Genomic DNA, 26,561 nt, shown 5'->3' on the forward strand with positions numbered 1-26,561 from the left:
GTGATCACAGTGGAGATGAGTGGGCAGAACTTGGAGAAACTCCTACTCCTTTTCTCTCTGTATATATATATCAAAAATGTATCCCAGTACCATACGGGGCAATTTGATTCATCCAGGTTGACAAAACCCTGCCTCTATTTTTTTCCCAGGAAAAGAAGGAATTTTAAATGGAAACTAAATTCCAAAGTCTTTAGAAACCGTAACCCTTATTCGCAAGGCACTTCTGAGAGTTTACTCTCTGGGATAATTGTCTGCTTTAATAAATTGGTTGGCCCTCTAATAAAATGGTTGGCCATTTGTTGAAGCAGAAAGAAAGGCAGCAAGTAAGAAAGAGCAAGTGCGTGATTTGTATGCAGGCAAAAACAGGGCATCATAGAGTGTTGATACATGCAGTACAAATAGCTATTTTGAATCCCTAATCTTATTTGTTACACTATTTACATATCAGGTAATATTATCTTGCCTACACATAGTATCTCACCTAATGGTGAAACTAGTCTGGACTGGTCTAGATTTTGTGTCAGATGGCAGAAGTCACCTCAGAGTTGTGGCCATGATCCAATGCAAGCACGCCAGGATTGCACCAGGATAAGAATGACACGATTCTGTACAATTGAAAATCTGTTTCAGAGTCATAGGTAATCGTTGCATGATAAAAAGTGCAACCTCGCTTCTCTCCCTAGCTCTATTCTTCCTCTATACTTCTCTGTTTTCCTCCTGAATTGCTCCCCTGAGAGCTGCAAGGCACATCCTTTCATTATGCGAAGCCCTTTAGCTCCCTCCAGCTTCTGCTCCCAAACATTCAAACACAGCATGGGAGTGGCAGACTAAAGAGTAAAGAAACCTGGTTTTTGTTGTAACAAGTTCCTACATCTATGTAAACACATGACATTGTTTTAGTAGTGTTCCTATAAACATTAAGAAAAACAATGTCTTCCATTGGGTCAAATGAACATCCTTATCTTATCAGCTTGGGGCCGGTGGCAAACTCAATATGCCAGCAGACTGGCAATTTATGCGGAAACCACATAGAAATTGCCAGGGTTATAGGTGCTTAATATATGTTTACTCAGTGAATGAATAAATATGAATGTGTGCCTGCATAATTGGGTGCATAAATTAGGCATTTATATGTGAGGAACTCTTTGAAGGAGTGAATAACATAGGAAGATGATCTGTGTATTTTCAGAGAACTGAAATAAGGAAAACTGTTCTGACTATATGAGGAAAACTATTCTAACTCCATCATAGACATATGCCTCAAGGTACTTTCAGGAGTACTGATGTATTTGCCTTATTCAGGTTCATCTCTCCCATTTAATTCTCATAACATATAGCATTGATGTGCAACACAGGAGAGCTAATTACTATTACCATGTACAACCTTGGCTTCACTAGAACCAAATTAGCAGTCAACCAGATACTTAAAACTATTTAGACATACCTCTATGTTATTTGTATATATAACTACACATATATTTGAATTCTAGCAAAACTTAGACTCTATGGATATTTTTCCCACCCATTCCAAAATTCCATCATGATAATTCTCCTACTCTTGTATTATTTTTTAAGTAATTAGAGAATTAAGCATTAGTTGACTGATAACCGACAAATTCTTTTGCTTTTTACTGATGCTGGAGCAGGAGTGGTTTATGACTAGTGGATTGGGATTGAGGGCAGTAGGGACTGGGCAGTAGGGTTGACCCCTATATAAGAAAATCAGCAATCCTATTCACAGTATCATGGCATATGGCTCTGATCTAGGCCAATTATTTCCTTTTAGCTAAAATGTCTGCTATGGTATGGCAGAAGATATTGTGGGATCAAGGAAATAGGCAGGTCATAGAGCTTTGATTCTTGGTTGATTCAACAAGTCTTGTTCATAAAGTAGCCTGGAACTGAAGGAGTAAAACCAAGTTCTGAGTAGGAGGAAACTAAATGAGACTAGGGTTTTTGATAAGAAAACTTCAGTTCTGAAAAGGAAATGGAATTCGAATTCAGAACCAAGAATGAGGATGATTTAAACTGTCTGAATCTTTATGTGGAGATTGGTAGAAACACTACTGTCCAGTGATTGTGAGGATGTCCCATGAAAAAAGAACAGACTAATTGTATACCTGGCATGCTAATGGAGATGAAGTTATTAACATATTTCTAGGTTCATCCTCATTGTCTCTGAATTAGTACTTAGCTGGTTGTGATGAGGTATATAAGGAATGACACATTCATAACCATTTTGGAGTAGTTTAGGTTCTTAAACATACTCTATGGAATCTATATATATATAAGGACTTGTGGTTATGTTTAATGGAATTTTGAAAATATGGAACATATGGTCATAAATGCTAGAGTATAAGATGACTCATTTATAGTAATGTCACTTCATGAATGCATTAAACAATTTTATTGTCTTACATTCAAAAGCTATAGAATGATCTTAAAGTACAAAATGGAGAATTTCTGTCTATAAGTTTTCTGCTTTTTGTGGCATTCACTGTAGAAAAGTTGGAAAATTCAAAACTGTAAAGAAATGGATTTTGTGGAACTGTAATACTATCACTCCAAGATGATCGATATTAACATTGTGGTATATTTTCTCAGTATTTTGCCGGGGTGCAGCCTCGGCAGGATCCAGGGGGTACCCTCAGGATGAATGGCATCAGCGAGAGAGAGAAGACACGTGAGACTAGCCTTGATAGGGCCAAGTCTGCGAGGGAGAGGGAGAGGAGAGAGAAAGAGAGAGAGAGAGAGAGAGAGACAGAATGACCAGACGGGGGTGCAGAGAATCTGGAAGAGTCTGGCAATGCTTTATTTTTTACCGTAGCTTTTATACCCTAAGTTAGTACATTACTAAGGGGAAGATAGTTTAACATTACGTCAGCTTGTCCTTCACAAACCCAGGGTGTTTTCTGCCTACTTCTTTGTTTATGAGGGTCTTGTACATTATTTTCTGGCCTGGGGGCCTATTAACATTTTATGCAAGTCAGGTGAATGTAAACCTATTTCCTGTTTCTCTGGTGACCTTAACTGAAAGGTAACAGTGTCATAGGGAAATAGTACAGAGTAGAATTATATTCTTACAAAAATTAATCTTTCTGCAAAAGTTGTCAGTTGCATTTATCTAAGAAGTTTACCCCATACTGACTCTGCGACTTTGGTGAGGCAGCTTCTGCCTAGCACTCCTGACTGACAATTAACAACCATCTCATTGTTACCACACTAGGGCTAAGTTCTTATTTCTCTAGATCTTCAACTATATTAACAAAGGTTTTTATAATACAACCTTAGCACATTAAAGGCAAAAATACAGCAAGAAAAACACAGCAAGCAAATCACAACCCAATAGCCACCTATAGAATAATTTTTCTTATGTTTTCTAATAGGACTCCTTTACCCCTTAAAGGGCTCTATATCTATTAGGGCTTTTATATAATCAGGTTTTTTATGCTATTTTATGATTAGGATATTATAAGCAATCATGCATATTAGTACCAAGTGCATAAATGCATTTGGCTAACAAACTACCAGCAAAGGAGTTTAAATTAAAACACTCCTTTCACCCTGAATAATCTCATAAAATACCACCACCTGGGAAACTTATTGATTAAAGTTCTAAATTGATTCTTATTTGGTAAGAGATCGGGGAAGGCCCTCCTGCCTGTGGCAGAGAAATTAGGGAGTATTCCATTGAAGCAGGCATCAGAAAGACAGATATCATCTTTAAAGTGAGAGCCGGGGGCAGCTTTTTGAAATCCCTGAAAACCTGATCTGCCTTGCCTATCAGGCTTTCTCCTTGTGATCTTATCATGGGTGGGATCTCGTGAGCTGGCCTTTTCGAAAACCCCTGAAAACCTGATCCGCCTTGCCCGTCAGGTTTTCTCCCTTACGGCCTGTGGGGTAGGGTCTTGTGAGGTGACTTTTTCGAAACCCCTGAAAACCTGATCCGCCTTGCCCATCAGGTTTTCTCCCTTCTGGCCTTTTTAGGGGTAGGGTCTCGTGTGTTGGCTCCCGGCAGTATTTCTTTTGTGTGTTATTATATAGCTGTTAGATATTGTTAAACATGTTTTTCTAATCTATTTTTAATACTGAACATTGTACCAGGCATTTTCCAGTATTATTAAAATATCTGCAAAATCTTATTAATTTTATTGGCTACAGAACTATCCCTTCAAATAGACAAAGCTTTATTTTAACTCAACCATTTCTACAATGTTGACCATTTAGGTGGTTTTCAGTTTTTCATTATTATACATAACTTAATGAACATGTTTGGACACATAATTTTTAAAACTTCTGATTACTATATCCTTGAGGTCAATTCCTAGATCCAGAATTATTTTTATTGAAAAAACAAAAAAAGATAAACCTTTTCTGAGGTTCTTGGTATATACATTGAGAACTTGCCTTCTGAAAATGTTGTAATAATTTATATACCAATCAGTAGTATAGAAAATGCTTATCTCTTTGTACTATTGCCACACTTAAGATTATTCCAATTTTGCATTATTTACTAATTAAATCAGAAAAAAATGTATTTTGTTATTGTTTTGATTTTTACTTGTTTGATTATTTGTGAGTTTGAACAGTTTTTATATATTTTAATCACTTAAGTGCCACTTTTTGTCACTTTTCTATTAACTTTGCTCAGCTGTCAATTGTTAGAAAAATGGCCCATGAACAGAGAAAAAGTACTGCTAATTCTCATTATTCCTAGTAGTTGTGTTGTATAAAGTTGCAGCAAACAATAAATTAGCAAATACTGAACCTCTGTTCCTAGGAAATATAGGGTTAGGTTTCTGGGAGCCTGTGGTCATGTTTTCATCCACCCATCAATACATACTTTGTTTAGTGTGTTTCTGTTTCAAGGTAGTAGTGGTAATGTTAGTGGCTGAGTTGTGTCCAATCCTGCGGCTCCATGGACTGTAGCCCACCAGGCTTTTCTTTCCCAGCCAAGAATACTAGAATGGGTTGCCACTCCTTTCTCTGGGGGAATCTTCTCAACCCAGGGATTGAACTCGAGTTTCCTGCATTGCAGGCAGATTCTTTACCATCTGAGCTACCAGGGAAGCTAACCTAATTTTTATTCTTGATTGATTAACATTAAACTCATAGTCAACAGCACAGTGACACATGCCCATACAAAGCTTATCTAGCACGACATCACAGCCTTGCACTTAGGGACACTGGACATTTCAGCACTATGCTTGGGGACATTTCAAACAGCAAACTGACCAACAAAAAGCCCCAAAGTACATATCCTGTGACATAAAACATACCATGTGAAGGATGCTGGTTTATAACAGGACAGCTGACACAGATTCAAGCATCAACTTGTTCAGCCTCAGCTGAGAACGTGAGGCTACTCAAGAGTTTGCACTGCTCTGGGCATGTCTGTGAATGATCATGAAAGTACCATAAGTATTGATTGGAGGTTACAAATAAGTTTCAACAAGAAGGCGAATTCACAAATCCAGAATCTATGAATAATGAGAAATCACTGTGTATCTTCATTATCTTAGTGATCTGGCCCCAGGTTAATGGTGATAAATATGGGTGGGTAACAAAATGAATAGACTGATAAATGTAAATCAATTCTTGGTGAAGGCAAAAGAAAAGTGTTACTTAAATCCTATAATTTTGAAGTAGAGACAGGATTTGCAGTACCCACGACACGGAAAGAGCAAAACTGAGAATGGTGAAGCATGTATGCTGACACCTGAGGAAAAAGAGCAGAACAGGGAAATGCAAAAGGCGCCAGCATGAAGCCAGAGTAGAACATGCGTCTCATCGACTAGCTGGTGACCTTGGCTGAGAACCACTCTGGGCCCCTTTTTTCTCCTCCATAAAATCAAGACTAAAACAACTTCCTTAGACTAAACCTCATTTGGGGTACCTTTTCTCTCTTATTCAGCTACAACCCTAGGACCTTGTGTAATTCCCGAAATATATATGTCAGCTATATTAGGTGTATATATATGTCAGATACTCAATGACAGAAATGTACCAAAAATGAAAAAAAAAGTAAAGTCCAGAATATTGTACACTTAAAATTACAGAATAGAGCATTTTCATTGTAAAACACTTGTCATATGGGACTAGTCCCTGCCAGTGAATAGTTAACACATATTGATCTCTCCATTTCACATACTCTACTGCTCTATATAAATGATTTATGTCAATTCAAATTATATTAATGATTTATTGATTTCTTTATTTTTATTTAACAAACACTTGCATAGTACTTACTATGCACCAAGCTTTAATGCTTAACAAATATTAATTTGTTTAATCCTTGTAATAACACTATACAGTGGGTTTTATTAGTAAAACTATTTTATATTAATACATGAGTCATAGAGGGAGTAAGTAACTTGTACAAGGTCACACCACAAGCAAATGGCAGACCTGGGATTTGAACTGAGTGCTTTGGCTTCAGGGTTCATGTTTATAACCTCCATTCACAACAGCCCTAGGAAATTTGAGATAAAGAAGCAGGGGTTTAGTCACTGACCTAAGTTAGCAATGAGCCTACTGGTGTGTCTGACTTTAAAGCCTGTGTCATTAGGATTTATAGCTCCAGGCCCCTAGCATTCTGGTGATAAAACAGCAGAGGCTTACAACAGTTTACTACCTATGTTGCTTCTAACTGCTTCTAAAACAAAAGCAACTTGCTTTCTCTCTTCCTGTTTTCTTAATAATGCAGCTAGATTTTCATTGCTATAATTAGAGGTTTTCTTTCTGAGTCCTGAAAGCTGATTTTCATGGAATATGAAAGTGAAAGTGAAAGTTGCTCAGTCGTGTCCGACTCTTTGCAACCCCATGGACTATACAGTCCAAGGAATTCTCCAGGTCAGAATACTGGAGTGGGTAACCTTTCCCTTCTCCAGGGGATATTCCCAACCCAGGGATCGAACCCAGGTCTCCCCCATTGCAGGCGGATTCTTTACCAGCTGAGCCACAAAGGAAGCCCATACCTTTGCATAAGCCCTCTTTATTTTTATGGATGCCAATCCGTGACTAAAGTCTGATCTGACAAACATACTTACGCCATGGAATATAAGAAGGGAGAAAAAAGAGTCTTAGCCCATTCCGGAACTAAGAATGTGTAGGAGATTGTTAAGATTAACAGCTTGAGCCTTGGACTGATGCTGTCTGCATTCACATCAGGCTGCTCTGCTACTGGCTGTGAGGTTTTGGTAAATCGCTTCACCTCTCTGCACCTCAGTTTCATTTATAAAATTGAACAGTCTACTATTCCAACAATGCTTGTATTGGTATGAAGATTCAATGAATTAATACCTATGAAGTTCTTAGAAAGGCCTTGGCACATGGTCAACACACAAATAAAACTTCATCAATAGAAGCAGTATTTTTAAATTATCCAATTATCATTACTAGTTTTACAGCTTCAACACTTGTGTACTAGTAAGTTTTCAAACTTTGTGATTACATACCTCTACCATTAAAACTGGCCTATGTACAAATATCCTTACTTTATGTATAGATTGTCAAAATGTGTAGCAGTGGTTTGTAGTAATAGATTGCATGAAACTTTAAACTGGATCACAGCAGTGATTCACCAAGTCTTGTTTATCTTTTCCTAATGCCCCTAAGCCGCCCCTGGATCCTTGTACCCAGACCTCTCCTCCCCGAAGAGTTCTTTGCTCAACGCTACCTATGGCCTTCTCTAGTCTTTCTCAGTTTCAATGGCTTGCTGTAGAAAAGAGGGTAACTTCTGTCCAAGGAAAGTAATTATATCCATTACCATCTGGGAACAATAATAGTCCCTTAACTCTCTCAAGATTATTCAAGTACTCAAAAAACATCCTGTGTTATCCCTACTGAATCCTTGATCAAAGACCAGAAGTCTGGGGGTGTCAAGGCAGGGTCGACCTCAAATTGATTCTGCTTCTCACTTTTTTCCTTATGCCGTCTCCCACTACCAATTCCCTTTGGTGAGCGAATTGGTCCCTGGCAGGGGCTGGAGATGAATGCTTTGCTTGTGAAAGTCGCTTAAAACTTGAATTTAGAGTGCTGGCTTCAGCATCACTTTTACTAAAATTGGAATAATCCAGAGAAGATAAGCCTGGTCCCTGCTCAAGGATGACATGCAAATTTGTGAAGTGTTCCAGACTTTTTTTTTTTACATATATACACTACTATGTATGAAATGAGGGCAGGAGGAGAAGGGGGTGACAGAAGATGAGATGGTTGGATGACATCACTGATTCAATGGACATGAATTTGAGCAGACTCGGGGAGAAAGTGAAGGACAGGGAAGCCTGGCACACTACAGTTCATAGGATCGCAGAATCGGATAGGACTTAGCAACAGACAACAACAACCTATGAACTAGATAACTAATGAGAACCCACTTTTTAGCACAGGAAACTACTCAGTGTTCTGTGGTGACCTAAATGGGGAAGAAATCCAAAGAAGAGTGGATATGTATACATATATAACTGGTTCACTTTGCTGTAGAGCAGAAGCTAACACAACATTGTAAAGAAACTATACTCCAGTAAAAACATTTTTTTTTAACTAAAAAGAAAACCTTAGAGACATTGAAGACCATATATACATGAGAGGAGGTCAGGGAACTGGTTAGTGGAGAATGCTGAGAACCAAGGATCCAAGTTTGAGCTCACTCCAGATGTAAAAGAAACATAGAAATCATTGAGAAGTGATGCTCTTGAAGATAGACAGGGTTGAATTCTGCTTTTATGAAACTCCGTATACTCATTCTGCTCATTTTTTTCTCTTCCATCCCAAGGAATAGAAAATCCTAAAATGTAGAAGGAAAGGAAACCTTTTTATACCTTCGTCTCTCCTTTATAGCCCAAAGTCACATTTAGCTTTGGAAAAAATATTTCCTGTAACAACCCATATGTCATATGAGTAGCATAGAAAAGGGAAAACATAGATCCCAAAAGGGGAACTGTTTTTATACATCCTGACGTACCTGAGAGTATATGTGGATGCACAGTTGACCCCCCATATCCGTGGATTCTGCATCTGCGGATTCAACCAACAAATGATTCAAAATATTCAGAAAAAATTCCAGAAAGTTTAAAAAGAGAAACATGAATTTGCTGTGCTCTGGCAACTATTTACATAATATTTACATTATATTTGCAATAATCTACATAGTATTTACATTGTGATGCTGGGAAAGATTGAGGGCAGGAAGAGAAGGGGACAACATAGGATGAGATGGTTGGATGGCATCACTGACTGAATGGGCGGGAGTTTGAGCAAATTCCGAGAGAGTGAAGGACAGGGACGCTCGGCATGCTGCAATCCATGGGGTCGCAGAGTCAAACACAACTTGGCAACTGAACAGCAAGGTATTATAAGAAATCTTGAGATCATTTAAAGTATACAGGAGGATGTACATAGGTTATGTGCAAATATTATATTGCTTTACTTAAGGGACTTGAGTATCTACAGACTTTGGTTCCATGGGGATCCTGGAATCAATTTCCCATGGATATCAATGGACACCTTTATCCCCCAATTTGCCCCATAGATGTGATATCAAATCATAACCAGGCCCGCTCCTGGGAACTGCCAAATACATTCCCAAGAACTTTGGGCTGATTCTCTCCTTTGGCAAGATGTTTTCAAAGGGAAATATCTGTGAGCTACAAAGAGATCCTGGTAGCTCAGTGGTAAAGAATCTGCCTGCAATGCAGGAGACTTGAGTTCGATCCCTGGGTCAGAAAGATTCTCTGGAGTAGGAAATGGCAACCCACTCCAGTATTCTTGCCTGAGAAATCCCATGGACAGAGGAGCCTGGCAGGCTACAGACCATGGTATTGCAAGAGTTGGACACGACTTAGCAACTAAACCACCACCACCCTGAAGGGTGAGGTAATGTCTCCTTCCCAATGAACAACAGGTTTGCTTACTGCTTGCTAAGAAAAACAGTGGATTCCCAAACTCATGCTTTTGGTACAATGCAAACGTACTGTGTGTGCAGCATCTATTTGGCTCCACCACCTTGCCCCTGTAGAATCTGGTGAACAGGGAGTACCAACAGAAACAAGATGCTCCTTCTGCTTCTTGTACTGTGAATAATGAAATAGTTTGTTTCTGACCCAGAAACTCATGTTTTTGCCCCCATCTGCGACATATTAAGAGGACAACTCCTTAGTTGCAGGGTAAAATTGTCCCAGACAAGATAAATAGCTGCCTTCTCTCAAATTACATAGTAGCCTATATTGTATCAGTTCTGTCTGTCTGGCTCTTGTATTTCAAAAAAAATTCAAAATTCTCCTTGCTTGCTTCTGCAATTTGTCTCAGGAACTCAACAACCATGGCTTTTACTTTCATTTCCACCAACCACAAAAAGAGGAAAATTAGATGTCTTAGAACATGACTGCATATCATAAAATTCCATAGGAAATTAATAAATCTTGTGTGATATGATTTTATTTTTACAGGATAGTCATGATGCTAAGGCAAAGATAATTTAAATACCAAGAGACAGAATTGTTTTTTAGATCTATCACTAGTGAACTGCTAAAGGCACAAATTTCAGTCTTGTTTTTGCTAGAGGTCAGTACCAATTAGTGATGCTTTATCAGCAGGATTTCTCTTTCAAAACTGTTTTATAATGTTCAGGTAACTCCCCTACCAGCTACTTGCTTTTTAGAGATGGGTTTACCAGCTCATTATTAATGGATTATTTAGAGGTTTATTATGGTGCCAGCGATTTTTGTTTTGGGGAGTTTTTTATGTCAGATCTATTGAAATGGAAAATATAGCATATTTCAAATGGTTTGTAATACAAAAGTTATGTGTACCCTGAAGCCATGAAGGCAATGTGTCCTCTCTTCAGTATGTTTTCTATTGAAGGGTACCTTCAGAAAATAAAGTGACTAGAAACTAGGGAGGAAGGAAGACACTGACCATGAGGCTTTAGGGGAAAACTGTCAAATGTCACCTTATCATTTAAAATTAAGGAAAATGTTTTCAGGAAATGTATACGTTTACATATGTACCTCATAGCTCAGTTATTCATTCATCTAATTTGGTTACACAAACATTTATCAAGCGAGTCCTCAGTGCCTGGCTGTGTGCTGTAACCTGAGGGTTCTGAAGGGAGCAAAATGAACTCCTTGCCCACTGGGTGTTTACCAGGCAGTGGAGGAGAAACACACATTCATATTTTCTGTACCAAGTCAGGGGTGTTCTGGAAATGTGTAGAAAGAGCACATACCACATATTAGAGATTCTATGAAAGGCTTCTTAAAGTTGACATTTGAACTGAATCTCAACTAATTTTTCTATTAATAGTAGACATTGGGTGGTAATTTTATGCCAGACATGATACTTTAAGTGGTTTTCTTATTTATAGTTTTTAAAAGTGTTAAAACAGACAATGAGAGGATTATGAGAAGTTGAAGCATATGCTCAATCAACAAAAGACTATTTTTGTAGAAAAATCATGAAGTTTTTCTTTTGTTTTTCTTTCTTTCTTTTTGATGTTTACAGCCCTCCCAAATCTTTCGTTGACAGCCAGGAAACAGAAGGTACCACAGTAACCCCAGCTGCCCCACTCCCAGCTGCCTTCCCAGACTCCGTTTTAATCCCAACTCTGCAGCCCTAGATCTCTTTTTTAAATTTAGAATGTCTGACATATGGAGCCAGTAATACAGCATTGATGAATTTCTTCCTTTTATGTTTTTTTAATGATTTCGATTTTTGTTTGGGGTGAATGTAGTAAAGGCTTTTTAGGTTAAGGATATAAAAAAGAAATGTGCTTCCAAATTTCCTCATTCTTAGCAAAGTTCAAAGTTCAAGTGCATTACCTTTGACCCAGTCCTCTCCAGAATGACTTGATCTTAGTTGCTCTTGTTATTTTTGAGGATTTTGTTTCATTTTGTTGTTATTGTTGTTCAGTGATGCTCTGACCTGGATTATCATGATATATTAGGCTTGATGGGGCTACATTGTTGAGCCAGATGAGATACAGTGTGGGGAAGTCATTGAGCAGGTGGGAAGTGCTGTTTAATCCTTCTAACAGAGGAGGCTCATGGTGGTACTGAGAAAATGTAAAAAGCAGCAAAACAGGTTAGTAGAGCCAAAGAATAGCAAATATCTCCTTCTGTCATTGTGTGAGCATTTTAATCAAATGGCCTGCCTCATGCAGCTTTATTTTGCATTGAGATATTCCATGTCCCCCAAATATTTCTCAGATGGTGGTAATGAATTGCATTGCCCTCTCGGTTGTAAGAGCGCGGGTATTCTGCTGAGGAGCCATATGGTTCCCATTTATTTTAATGTGTCTTTGACATCAGGAGAATTGCTGAGACAGCAGAGGAAAGTGCTTACAACTTGGACTGCAGCCAGCACTGCGAATATTTATGTTTAGTGACGACTACCTTTTTTTCCGGGTAAAAAACGATATGGTCCTAAGATTGTATCCATGTTGAGATTTTAATAAAATGAGAGTTTATATATTTTGGAAATAGCTGTTACTTTAATAACAGTGAAATGTATTTCTTAAGCATGTAGTTTTAGAGTTTAATTGCACACATGAGAGATTAAGGAAACAAGCTGGGATGTAGGTGGCATTTATTTTCTCACTGATAATAAAGGAACACACTTTCTGTTTGGTTTAACAGCATCACCAAAATAGTAGTCTGCATATGTAATGCTTTCCATCTGTGATTCTTAAGGTTTTTTACAAAGGTAATATTTCTGATAATATTCCTGAGGTAAACATAATTCTGAAAATACTGACAGAGGGACTGAAAAATGCAGGTGCCCCTTAATTTAATCTGTATAATGGAGATCAGCAAATTCAGAATTCAGATTTTGAATTAAGTACATTATCTAACAATTTATTATTTTCCAAGTATGAGGATAGGATAATAATACTTTCTCTAATTCATTAGTGATATGGTATGCTTACAATAAAGAAGCATTCTTTAAAAATGAGACGACAAAGACCTCAATAATAATCAATGTTCCATGTATAAATGTTAATATCAGCTCTGTAGAAATCTTAGATTCTCTGGAAAATGATTATGTTATCTAAAGGAAAATACATACTATTAACAGAGAAAAGTGGTGATAACGTTGATCAATTTCTATGAAATTGTTCTCACTAGAAATAAAGTCAGATGGCCAGTTGAATATATGGAATGGGGAAAAAATTTCTGAACTTTCAGTTGTTTGAGACAGAACTAAACAGAATTCAGGGTCCAGATTTAGCTAAAGGATTTTAATATATAAGCTTTATTTAAGTGATATGTTATATAAACACACAATTTATCATATAAAGACCAGAAGGAAGACTTCATATCAAATATAGAATTAGAATCCCAAGATTCATGATGCCTAGTACTATAAATTTGATGGATGAATTGATGAAAAAGAAAAATTAGAGTGAAACTTGGTTGATCGTTCAGTTAATGGTATTATTTTAATCAGTGGTTTAATCTAAATTTGTTTTAGTTTAACAGTTCACTATTCCCAGTATTAATTGCATTTGATGTTGATAGATAGGGCTTTCTAAGTCACATTGCATTTTCAGTGGGCATCAGTTTAATGTAAGCAGTGAAAGGGTTAGTGCTAAGTCAACTATAAAGATTAAAGATAAGAGAGAACATGATTTCTTTTTAAAATTTTTGTTCTTTCAATTAAAAAAAATTGTATTGGAGTATAGTTGATTTACAGTGTTGCATTAGCTACAGGTGTACAACAAAGTGAATCAGTTATAAACATATATCAATTCTTTTTCAGATTTTTTTCCCATATAGGTTATTACAGAATACTGAGTAGAATTCCCTGTGCTACACAGTAGGTCCTTATTCATTTCTTTCAGTTTTTTTATTTCAAATTTATAACTTCAAAATACAGCATTTATTCCTTTTTTCTAGTAAGTGTGAGAATAAAATGACCCCCCCCCCCCCATTCTTTTAGATTACTCACAAGAATCAGGGGGAAAGTGCAGAGGGCATTTTAATAAATTCAAATGTATGAAAAAAAAGAGGTAGCTCTGAGAAATGACCACTCTTTGTGAGTTAATCATCATAATTATTTATGACATCAAAGCTGGAAAGTCGAAGTTCTCAATTTTTATTTGCAGCTTTCTAAATATATATCAAAATCCTGGGCAATAAACTTTATTTTTTTTCCAAGCAGAGAATTGCAAGTAGATGATTACACTATTGAACCACCCTCTCTGATGTCAAATTCAGCTTGCAGTGTGCTGAGCGGCCTGGGCTGTGGAGAGAGCTGCTTCCCTGCACACGGGTCTCTGGCTTGCTTGTGTGGACCTAGCTGACAGACTGAATAGATGGCTACGTGATGCGCATGCTCATTATCCAAAACAAAGCGTTGGTCGGCAGACCCGAAGGGTCAACATTTTATATTGTTTCTGTTCTTGTTGAATTTTTTGCTTAAATGCGTATGCAGTATTTGTACATGTCTTGATAGAAAATTTATTATCACAGTCTTATGTGAGAGAGTTTTTTCTTTTGTTTTGTTTTTGTAAAACTAGCGATTTAAACAAAAGGTTTTCATCTTGAATTATTTCCACTCAGAAGCTTCAGTGCACCAAAGACGTTATTAGTCTTCAGGGTAATCCATTGTGAAAATTTTCAACCTATTATTAGGATGGAAAATACTTAGGGGTAAATGGTTAAACTACCTAACCTTGTCTGTGAATTATAAACCTATTTCTCTTCTACAGAAGGACTGACGTCAGAATGCTGACTGGTTCTTATGTATGTTTATCATACTTTACATTCTCCAGTCGGTTTGCTGCGTTACTAGTACATAAGTTGGTTGGTTGGCTGGAGATGGGGAAGAATGGCATTTAGGGGCTGGAGAGACAGATGTGCTGCAGTTTGACAAGCAGTTAGAGCTATCATTCATACTATAGGGAACCAGATACAAGCTGGGACTTGATATCGTAAGCATCACTTCAAGTGGGAGCTGCCCTTCCTTGATTTTTGTTTTTGAATGCTGCTTTCATAGAAATAAGGGCAATAGTAAAAGAAAAAAGTCCCTAATTTGATGGGTCCTGACATTTTCTCACTTTTACCCACTTCGTCTCCATTCTGATGGCCTTTTAGGAAATGCAAAGCACTTCAGTTACAAAACATTGGGAATACCCCAGTATTGCCTCTAACAGATTCAGTGTTTGGAAAAGTCTTTCTTTCATGATTGTTTTTGCACATGTTATATCTTTCATGATGTGCAAGTGTTATTCACTCAGTCCTGTCCCACTTTTTGTGACCCCATGGACTGTAGCCCACCAGGCTCCTCTGTCCATGGAATTCTCCAGGCAAGAATATGGGAGTGGGTTGCCATGCCTCCTCCAGGGGATCTTCCCAATCCAGGGATTGAACCCGGGTCTCCTGCATCACAGGCAGATTCTTTACTGTTTGAGCCACCAATGAGGCCCTATATCTTTCATCACTAAATATAAAATAACATCCTGAGTATAACATACTATTAATTTGGCCACCACTTTGTGTTATATACTTCAGGTAATTTGAATTCTGTTCACAGTTGGAAGGAAAATACTCCCAAATAGTCTTTACTTTCATTTGCCTCTCATTTACCCGTGCCTTAAGACATTTCCTTTTATTAATCTTTTGGAATTGTTCCCACTTGAAAAATTTACTACTTCCCTAAATACCTTGCTTGAGCAAAATAACAAAAACAAACAAACAAAAAAAACCACAAAAATACAATTATGGTAAGTAGATTTGAGAAACTTGAGAATGTGACATAAGGGAATAAAAGGAAACAATTAGAACAAGGAAGAATTACTTTTGACAGCAAACTTGCTTCATTTTCGAAGAAACTACTCCTAATTGCTTGGTTGCTAGATCCATTTCACTCCTTACTTGTGGTTAAGATCTGATACCATGTGTGTGACACTGTGATCAAGAGCGGCCAATCTTGACAATTGTGTCAAGCTGGAGAAGATGTGAAAATATGATCACAGGAGATTTGTAGAAGTCACTTGGAAAGACTGAGGACATATATTTTTAAAAATCTTAATAACTTTAACCATTGGAAGTTGATTTAGTATCTAAGCTGTTATTGTTAATTCCTATGCAAAATATTTTCTGGTGACACTGGGGTCTTTGTTTGAAAGTTAGGTTTCATGACTTCATAACTGATATGATCTTGATTTGTTCTTCAAAAGGTGAGAAACAACATATTTTCAGAGGCCCTGATTAACTTGGCCTGTATGATTTAAGAAAACAAGTTTTTATTACCCAGGATTTACCAAGATAAACTAATTTCAACAATAATTTCAACAATCTCACTTTGCTTCTACTAAGCTCCCCCCCCCCCCCGAAAAAATAAACTCAATATTGACTTACAAATCATCTAGTATTTTCCTTTTGAACATACTGTGTAGGAGAAAGAAGTATACTATTAACTTCATCAGACCCAAATGGTAGAATTAATATTTTCCACAATTTTCCCCATGTTTAACATCAGACCGGACCAAAAACTCTCAACCTCCATGTGCCAACTTCAGAGTCAAAATACATAGTTCTATTTACTGTTGTCTGCCTTTCCACCTATATCTGGACTTTGCTGACAGTTGTTGACACTAGAAGAGCCAAATGTGCATTACGAGGGTAGCTGAATAACTCCTTAAGCACTGGCCCCAGAGTGACTGCGCTATAGTGGAATCAGTGATCCAGAATCTTGTCTTCAGTTTTACAGGCTCAGACACATGATGGTCTCTGTGCATACAGGGAGAGCAATCTCAGATGCAATGACATACACATTCACAAATGTCTAAAGTATAATCCTGAAAGCAAATTTGATTATTTTCAGCAAGAATAGAATTGACAAGTCAATCAGATAGTCTTGTTGACTTTTGAAATTGTATTCCAATGTGAATGAACAGGTTGGTTTATGTGTGTAGAAATGGAGCAAGGTTGGTTGCATTTTCTTAGAGCCTGATGTGAGGCAGCTTTGATATTTTCATATACTCATCTTCTCTGTAGGATCAGAATATTCAGAATATGTGTCTCAGAGCACTGGCTCCCCTGGATGGCCCTGAAAACACACTGTACAACTCTTATCTTTGGCTTCCATTTTTTAAACATATATTTTATTGGAGTATCGCTGATTTATAATGCTGTGTTTATTTCTGCTATAGAACAAAGTGATTCAGTTACACATAAATATATATATATATTCTTTTTCATATTATTTTGCATTGTGGTTCATCACAGGATATTGAATATAGCTCCCTCTGCTATATAGTAGGATTTTTGTTGTTTATTCATTCTATATATAATAGTTTGCATCTGCTAATCCCAAATGGCTTCCATTTTTAATCCACTCTGAGCATGAACTCTTTATATAAATGTTTTGTATAACTTATTTTATCTACTTACTTTCTCACCCTGGCATCGTTAATTAATTTCTCAACTCTCTTCTTCATTCATTTTTAAAAGCATTTTAAAGATGGGTAGCTTCTGCAGATAACTAATGCTGGTTACTCTGTGCTGTTTATTCCTTTAATTTACAAGGATCAATATTATCTCCATAATATGTGATGATTTTACACCAATACCAGTACACCCTGATGTGCTAGCCATAATGGTAGCCCCAAGAGCTGTGTCCTGGTTAAGACAAATAATACTGCTGCACTTAGACACTTCTGCTGCAGGATGGTAACTAAATGAGATAAAAGAAGAGGAGCTGGAAGGCAGCAAAAAATTAGCATTGCATATGAAAGCAGACTAGTTATTTTTCAAAGCAGTAATGAACGCCACCTTCTCCTTCATTTTTTTTTTTTTCTTGCTCTTGACCTCACTGTAGTAAAATGAACCCTGAACTCTGTAGAGACACAACATTAAGTTCAGTTATTCTGTAAAGGGCACAGATTACTAGGTAGGTGTATCATCAAGGTTTCAGATTCCCTATGGCAGATGTGGGATTTAATCTGTTTTTCTCAGATTTGAAAAACACAGACTCTTTTTTGATAACTTCATTCTGTGATTGTTAGTCAAACTGGTTCTGGAGGCAAGAGATAGCCCATAAGGGACTGTTCTAGGGCTCCAGTTCAATCATCAAAAGAGAGACATGAGTGCCTCCTAAGTTTAGGAAAGTCACATTTAAAATATTCCTCATAAGACTAATCTTACAGCATCTCAAAACCTTCCTTTTAAAGGTATTCTATAGGCTTTTTGATCATGTTTCTAATGTGCTACTTACAATATGCAAGTGCTGAAACAAGTATAAGCACGTTTGAATTATAAGCTGTAGTGGATAGGAAAAAGCATAAGTCCATGTGCACTCTGACAATGTTAGAAATGCCAAGAGCCCAGGTGAAGGGTTCCTACTCTCTGCCACTGTTGTCTTCTTCCAAGCTTTGGAAAATCATCTCTTAACAGTTTTCTGGGGAAAGTATAATATGGCTTTTTGTGAAAGGATGGTACAGTAGATTCATCCAAAAGATGGAATTCTTTTATAATCTAAAAATGCAGGTATAAAATCTGAATAAAAATTTCTAAAGGAAATTCATGTAGAGTACTATGAATTATCTAAAATACAAGTAAGAAAATTATCAGATGTGGTTATGGTAACTATTTTAAATGAGTACATTAAAAAGATAATATTTTCAGGGCATCATTTTTATGATATGAAGAGCAAAATAAGTTCAAGGTTATCACCCAAAAAGCAGAGGCTCTAGCCTGCTGTAAGGTGGTGATGGATAAGGTTGTCAGATCAGGTAGCAAATTACTGGTCAGATGGTTGAATTTTACTTTCTGTGGTGAAATCTTTTACATTTTGACAAATTCTTCTTTGTTTTGAGATGATTTAAACCTACAGTTATGAAGCAGATCAGAGCTTTTAAATCTAAGTTGAAAATTGTCACTAGTGCCAGGAGTACAAGTATGTTGCTGTGAACATGTACATAAATAACTAGAAAAAAATAAATGGAAAAACGACATACACATTGGAAGCATTCGCTCCCTGGCAATCTCTTTTGGAGAAGTGAAGCATTAACGAGGAGGAAAAGTTGAGATAGCTAAATTCTTGCCCAAATGTCTTATTTCTTTTACTCTGTTTGAGTCTATTTATTCTGAGTTTCTCATTACTGGAAATGAAAGCTCCATGTGGGCAGGGATCACTATCTGTCTTTTCCACCAATATATCCAATCATTTAGAAAGTGCCTGGAAAAACTACTGGTTTGTATTTATAGAATATATAAATCCTCAAAATGATATGTATCACAGCAATCTCTCTATTTGGCTTGAAGGTTTTACAAGGAGAAAATGAGACAACTGAACTTGGAAGTTCATTCTGTTCCCTTAGAAGCATATTTTTATATAAATCCAAAGTGCTCCTGTAGTTACTTTTGTTTCATTGTTTATACAGTCTTACAAATAAAAATCATCTTTGGAGTCTGCAGCGTTAACATCTCCCAGAAGCAGTGTGGCCCCAAATCATAGCCTTGTTCATCTTCCTTAGCTTGATCTCAGCTTTCTACTGTGACCTGATGGCTAAAAGACTGGGTTCTAGAATAATGAATCCCATTTTCACTGCTAGTTATATAAGCTTGGCCACGTCATTTAACCTTTTATGGATTGTTTTCCTCAAAATGGAGGCTTGGATTACTCCAACTCAAGCAGTCATAAGAATAAAATGAGATAATTCATGCATAGTCCTTTGCATAGTTCGTTGAACAGTCCATAAATGTTAGCGGATATATATATAACATCTGAGGGGTTCATTGTTTCTTTTTGTTTCATTGAAAGAAATCACTCAAATTCTATAAGACTGGGTTACTTCACAACAAAATAAACAGACTGGCACATCTTCCAACGTCAAGAGGTCAATGTCTAACTCTCTTTCTCTCAACTACAGAGTTCATCTCAACCTTCCATGGTGCTCTGTGCATCTTGATGTCTCTGTAACTAGTAGTAAAGGTTCTGATATATCTCATGACGTTTTCAGTATGCTCAATGTATACTTGGATTAAAGTCCCACTCTCCATAATGTTACTTATTGGTGTTTTCATCAGATGAAAACTTGGGTTAGATTTAGATTGTAAAAATGCCTAAATAGTGCCATTGAGCCTTTTCCTATAAATTTTTATTGCATTTTGGAATTTTCTAAAATTTAAAAATAGACAAATATTTGTTTCACACCAAGTGCATCCATATCAAATGAGAGACAAAGAGTTTGTAGTATGTGTCTTTTCTGATTATAGTAAAATACAACTCATGTGAAAATCATAAAAGTGAAACTTAAAAGGTTAAGGGAAATGAGAAATTAAATTCTGCCACTGATTCACAGACTATTGGCAACTTGCCTATAAGTTTGCTTGGACTACCATTATAGAGGGCTTAAAAGTCTACTCCACCACAGCTAGGAAAAATCTAAGCAAGGAATGCGAACTCTGTGCCAATGCTGAGTGACAACATTTTTAGCGTCTCCCAGCCAGAAAGGGTTGACCGTAAATTTGAGATCATCGAGTGGCATTTTCTAATTCTTCACCTCATCCGGAAACTGCTGTGGGGCTGTTCCCTGAATTGTTTCTTTCCCTTTCAGCCTCCTCCATCCTCAAAAGAGAGAAGCGGCTGAGGACCAAGAATGTGCATTTCAGCTGCGTCACTGTGTACTACTTCACCCGGAGGCAGGGCTTCACGAGCGTGCCCAGCCAAGGCGGCAGCACCCTGGGCATGTCCAGCCGCCACAACAGCGTGCGCCAGTACACCCTGGGCGAGTTCGCCAGGGAGCAGGAGAGGCTCCACCGGGAGATGCTCAGAGAACACCTCAGGGAGGAAAAACTGAATTCTCTAAAACTAAAGGTAACAAAAACCTTAGAAATGCACTTTTTTTTTTTTTTTTTTTTTTTTTGCCAAACCCCCTATCCTTACCTCAATCTAGTTGCATTAACCCATTTTCATGTTTAGATCCGCAGATTAAAATGGGTATTTTCCAAGCAGACTCTCTGCTGAGGCTTTTTTTTTTTTTTTTTTTAAAGGAAAAACAGTATAGTCTCATCACTGAAAACAGGGCAGAAAACTTCCCTGACATCGTTTATTCATTCGCTCTATAAATATTTATTTAGGTCATAAACCCTGTGCTTCGGCTGGGGCTAATTGCTATGAAAAATAGATGTGGTCCCCTTTCTCCTGGAACTTACATATTAACAGAAAAGAAAAATATTAATCATGTAGACAAAAATCACAGCTTCATGAAGTACCATAAAGGGGAGTTGCAAGGTGCTAGGAAAGTATGTAACCGAGAATTGACGGGGGCTGGATATCAAGGAAAGTTTCCTCAAGAAAGTGACGATTGAACTGAAATCTGAACAGGTAATTAGGCAGAAAGGGTTGGTGAGAGTGGTTCAGGCAGCAGGGAACGCTGAGTTACCTTGTGTCAGGAGGAAGCACGGGGAGCCATGCAGAGGCTCGGGAGCCCGGAGCAGAGACGGAAGGAGTAATGTGAAGGGGGTAGGGTTGGGCTTTGTCAGCCTGATTAAGACACTGTTTTTCTCTTCATCCTAATGCCATCAGAACTCATATAGGAGTTTTAGGCATGGGGTCAGTTGGCAGAATAATGTGATCTGGTTCATGCTATGATTTGAGAATGGTTTAGGGGCAGGGGTAGCCATGTTAGGGGAGCTTATGGAGTCAGACCAGTTAAGAGGCTATTACAATAGTCCTGGAGAGAGAAGATGGTAGGTTAGATTACACTGATGGTAGGGGACATGAAGAGAGATGGACGGAGGGAGTAATTTAGGAAATAAAATCAACAGTCCTTGATGACGGGTTGGATTCGGAAGGAAAGTGGGGAGCTGTCAAGAATGACTCCTAAATTTCTGGCTCACAAAACTGAATGGGTTATGGGTGATAGTACCTTTCTTGATGACAAGAATATGAGAAGGAATCCAGGTGATTCTGAGAGACTTTTGAGTTATTAAAATGATGTCAGGGAGAGATCCAGGCAGAAATAACTATCATTGTGCCATCTTAGAGAGTCAGTGGAGAGAAACACAGCTCAGAAAACCTTTTCCTCGATCAGAGACACTCTTTATATTTGTATTGATCCATCAACTTATCAACTTATAGTAAATGGCCTCCCATTATTATCTAATGACAAAGGAAGAAAGACAAGGATTTTTCTTACATAATCCAGGATGCTAAACATAAAGTATCACTGGTTAAGTAGCAGAAACACCTGTGTTACGTGTACCTTTAGTTGCCAATATGAAGTCAGTTAGCAGAGGTGTGATGTGTGTTTCACAACACCTGTTTTTAGGTATTTTGCACCTCGTGTATGTACATTGTCCCCAGTTGTGCAAGAAGCCAATTGCTTAAATGAAGCTGGTTACAACCTGGACTAGAGCAAGTCTCATTACTCCTTTGGAGGTATTTTTGACACAGTTCATTGACAGGCCCTTAAGATTTTTTTGGTAATGAGTCACTATTGTTGTTGTTCTATATAAGAGCTTTGAATGTAGCCTAATTTAATAATAAGTCTCAGATTTGCTTCTGAAATACACTGTCTGCTTTTCTAACTCACTACAAACCAACTGTAACCCTTACTCAAAAGATGAAGTCATTCTCCAAACTCAAATATTGGCAGAACAGTAGTGATGGCTGCCATTCATTAAATGATTTTTTACCTGCCAGGCATTTTATAAACATTATTTAATTTAATCCTGACAAAAACCCACTGGAATAGGTAAATTATGAGACCATGTGTACAACTGAATAAAAAGAAGCACAAAGATGTTAACTGGCTCACTCAATAGAAAACTATTATCTTGTTACTTAGTATTCTGTAATCAATTGATTTTACCGGATAGGTGTCGGGAAAAACAATCTCTGTACCTATTGGGAGTCACCCCTGTCTGGGGTTTGGTAGGTGGGGAACTGTAATTCCATCTGAGAACCAGATGTATTGTGGTGACCTTTGTAGCACACACACGCAATGACTGTTAGGGGGAGCTACACACCTGCAGGAACCTTCCTCCTTACCAGGCGGTGATATATTCTGATGCTATAATTTGTATTCAGTTACTTCTACCCTTTTATTTTTAGCAAGCTGAAGAAGCAGCAAAAAGAGGCTTCTGTTATTGATTTATTTTTGTCATTGTGCTTAGTGTTGCAAGTTGAAGAATCAGTCTTCCGAGTGGGTGTCATGCCTTGGTTTGTCATTGATAACTGAAAACATGCAACTTTCCATTTTGGTGAAGATATGAACAAAAGGCATTTGGATATTATCACTCCTTTCAAGTGAATATTAAGCAAAAAGATAATGAATGGGATTCCAAGGTGATCTGATCTAAGCGTACTGAAAGTATTCAGAAACTGGGAAACACATTTCACAGAAATCTAATAAAAGATCAAAGCACTGTGGACTCATTGACTAAAAAATCTGAGGGGTATTAATGGAAGAAAACATATATTAACTTTTATGAGTTTTTAAATATCACCGACTATGCTTGTCTAAGATTTAGCTATCCAAAATCTAAAATTAGCTATCCAAAAACATTACGGATCCAAAAATTTCACTCAGATACTTGAGATTTCACTTTCAATATGACATTTGCTTTGAAATATACCTCTGGGATAAGGAACAGAATGTGACTAAATTGATTCCATTTTTTGGCTAAAGCAGCTAGAAAGGGTCAGTAGCAGAGAGAGGGACCCAAAGAAGAAAGGGAGGATTATTAAGGACAAACTTTGCCACTTTGGTTTTTCCTGGAGATGGTCCTCTCTGGGTGACAGTGAACTGCCCATTAAGGGAGGAGAGAGAAGGAGTGTCTGACCAAAAAAAAAAAAAAAAAAACACACACACTTTGCAAAGCTTTAAGTGTCAAACTTTTTCCAAAGCCTTCACTATGGAGACCAGATAAAACACACCAGGAAACTCAGTGGACTTGGAGGAAAGAACTCTCCCAGTCTCTGGGTCATTTCCTTCCTGCTTACCTGAGAAACAAAAGCTCTGGGACATAAAGGAGATGTTTTTCTTTCCAGTCTACCTGTGTGTCTTTCCAGGGTGTCTCAGGTTCTAAACAGTGAGTTTAGAATCTGTTTACACAACGACATCCCCCCTCCAATGGGGCCTTTTTTTAAAATTAATTTTTATTGGCGTATAGTTGCTTTACAATGTCATGTTCATTTCTACTGTGCAGCAAGGTGAATCAACTCTATCTCCTCTTTTTTGGATTTCCTTCCCATTTAGGTCACCACAGAGCCCTGTGAGTAGAGTTTCCTGAGCTACACTACAGGTTCTCCTTAGTTATATAATTTGTACTTAGTATCAGTATTGTGTATATGTCAATCCCAATCTCCCAGTTCATCCCATCCCCCCTTCCTCTCTTGGTTTCCATACATTTGTTCTCTAAGTCTGTGTCTCTATTTCTACTTGCAAATAAGGTCATCTATACCATTTTTCTAGATTCCACATATATGCATTAATATGCAGTATTTGTTTTTCTTTCTGACCTACTTTACTCTGTATGACAGTCTTGTGCTGTGTGCTTAGTCGCTCAGTCGTGTCTGACTCTTTGCGACCCCATGGACTGTAGCCCGCCAGGCTCCTCTGTCCATGGGGATTCTCTAGGCAAGAATGCTGGAGTGGTTGCCATGCCCTCCTCCAGGAGGTCTTCCCAACTGATTGAACCCAGGTCTCCCACACTGCAGGCAGATTCTTTACCATCTGAGCCACAGGGAAGTCTAAGAATACTGAAGTGGGTAGCTTATCCCTTCTCCAGGGGAACTTCCTGGCCCAGGAATCAAACCGGGATCTCTTGCATTGCAGGTGCATTCTTCACCAGCTGAACTACCACGGAAGCCCATATGACAGTCTTAAGATCAGTAAAAAGAACACAGACATGTGTTTTGGTGTTTATTTATAATAAATACTTCAGAAACAAAATAAGGATAGAAATTTAGTTTCTCATTGTAAAATGTCTTCTTAGTGATTCATCTCCATCTAATTATGAGTTTGATATATTGAGAAGTAATATATATAATTAGATTTGTAGAATAAATCCAGTTTTACTTGGGGGGGAGGGGTTCAAGTGTGCCTTTATTGGTGGTGGTGGTGTTTGTTCCAAACATTGTCTAGAAACAATTAATAGGGAAAGCTTATTGAATAAAGTACATGTTTCTAGAAGAAATAACTAGCTTTAGATTTCTAAATTATAGAGTACAGTTCTTTTCCCCTGTCAAGCCCATTCAGACATGTCATACTCTTCACAGTAATCATTGCAGTCATCTTAATACTATACATTTTTCCAAATTAAGTACTTAGATTTCATCATCTGCACCACACTGTTGAACAATTACACTAGCCTTCATTCCCATTTCACATGTATCTGTAAAATCCATTAGGCGGCTGCCTCTATGTTTCAAAAGAACCTTGGCATTGAATTCGCCTCTGGGGTTATATTTTTCTGGATTCTGTTACCATGGTATGGGAAATGTAACTTAGTTTTCACAACTTTCACTGGGTTCTTTTTCTCAATGCTTTCTCAGCCGTGATCGTTCTTCCTCTCCTTTCTAAGGTCAAAGCTGTTTCTACATTTTGGGGTTATCATGTGCTCCTTGAGTAATGCTTGGTTGTTTGCTCTCTTTCTTCATAAAAAAAAAGAGTTGCCAGATGGTAACTCTTCCTTTAATGAGCAAACTTTAAAATGTCTCTATCTAAGTTTCCTTCACCCCAAATCTTAGATTTATGACTGTGCTTTATTCAGTTAGTAATTTACCTGTACAGTATTATAATTCTCCACCTTCACGCCCAGTCTTCCAGCCCTGCCCTCTTATTTCCTCTCAACAGTCTTATGATTTAACTAACCTTCAAGTAAAATTCCTAACGGCTCTAGGAGATAGAAGCCAGTAGAGGTTTGTGAGACATGACTGATGCCAAGTATCTCTAACCTGTAGTTTCCAAATTTAGGGATATGTTTTTAACTATTTCCTCATACTACAGTTCTTACTAAATGGGTCAGAGTGTGCTGATCTTGGTATTTTTAAACTCCACTTAGTATTTTTAAACTCCGTACAGAATTTCTTTGTCAGCCTCTGCAGAGATTACTCAAAAGCTTGTATAGGACCAGTACTTCAATACATTGTTCAGTGCAGGCCTTCTCCGACACCAGAGAGAAAACATGGACTTCCCAAATACTTGCCATGTCATATGTGCAACATATTTTGAGAGATTCAGAGAAAATACACCTAACCAAAGTGGTGCATCCTGAGAGGCTGGGCTTCAGCCCTGAGCAAATGCAATACATTTAAGAATAGGTTCCTTCAAAAATGCTGGCATTTTTATTTAACTGGAAAAATTAAACATATGTAATCAAATCTCTACAGTTTTCCTATGCAATAAACAGTGATCTTCTAGTTCAGGAGACACCCATTCTCATTAATATGTGGAGTTCATGCGGTGGTGTTCTGGAGTCAGCTTGTAAAAATTCCTCACTAAAGTGGATTGGACTCATCTCTTCCCCCACCGTAGCTTGAAATCGCCAATAATGGGAACAGTCATATTGTGGGACTTGACAAACACAAAGCAAACACAACATCAG

The 26,561-nt window shown here is 37.6% G+C and overlaps 1 protein-coding gene and 1 non-coding gene across 2 annotated transcripts in view; both read left to right on the forward strand.

Annotated features, from left to right (window-relative positions):
* CSRNP3 (cysteine and serine rich nuclear protein 3) overlaps positions 1 to 26,561 on the forward strand; it is a 74,091-nt gene that overhangs the window by 34,044 nt on the left and 13,486 nt on the right. The window contains exon 2 of the mRNA XM_065927886.1: positions 20,564 to 20,823. Coding sequence (XP_065783958.1) covers positions 20,564 to 20,823 — 260 coding nt within the window. The remainder of the gene's footprint in view (positions 1 to 20,563; positions 20,824 to 26,561) is intronic.
* LOC136165696 (U6 spliceosomal RNA) lies at positions 8,035 to 8,141 on the forward strand. Its single transcript, XR_010662698.1, has one exon. It is a non-coding gene; the product is annotated as a U6 spliceosomal RNA (small nuclear RNA).

This window comes from Muntiacus reevesi, chromosome 3 (assembly GCF_963930625.1).
Source record: "Muntiacus reevesi chromosome 3, mMunRee1.1, whole genome shotgun sequence".
NCBI lineage: Eukaryota > Metazoa > Chordata > Mammalia > Artiodactyla > Cervidae > Muntiacus > Muntiacus reevesi.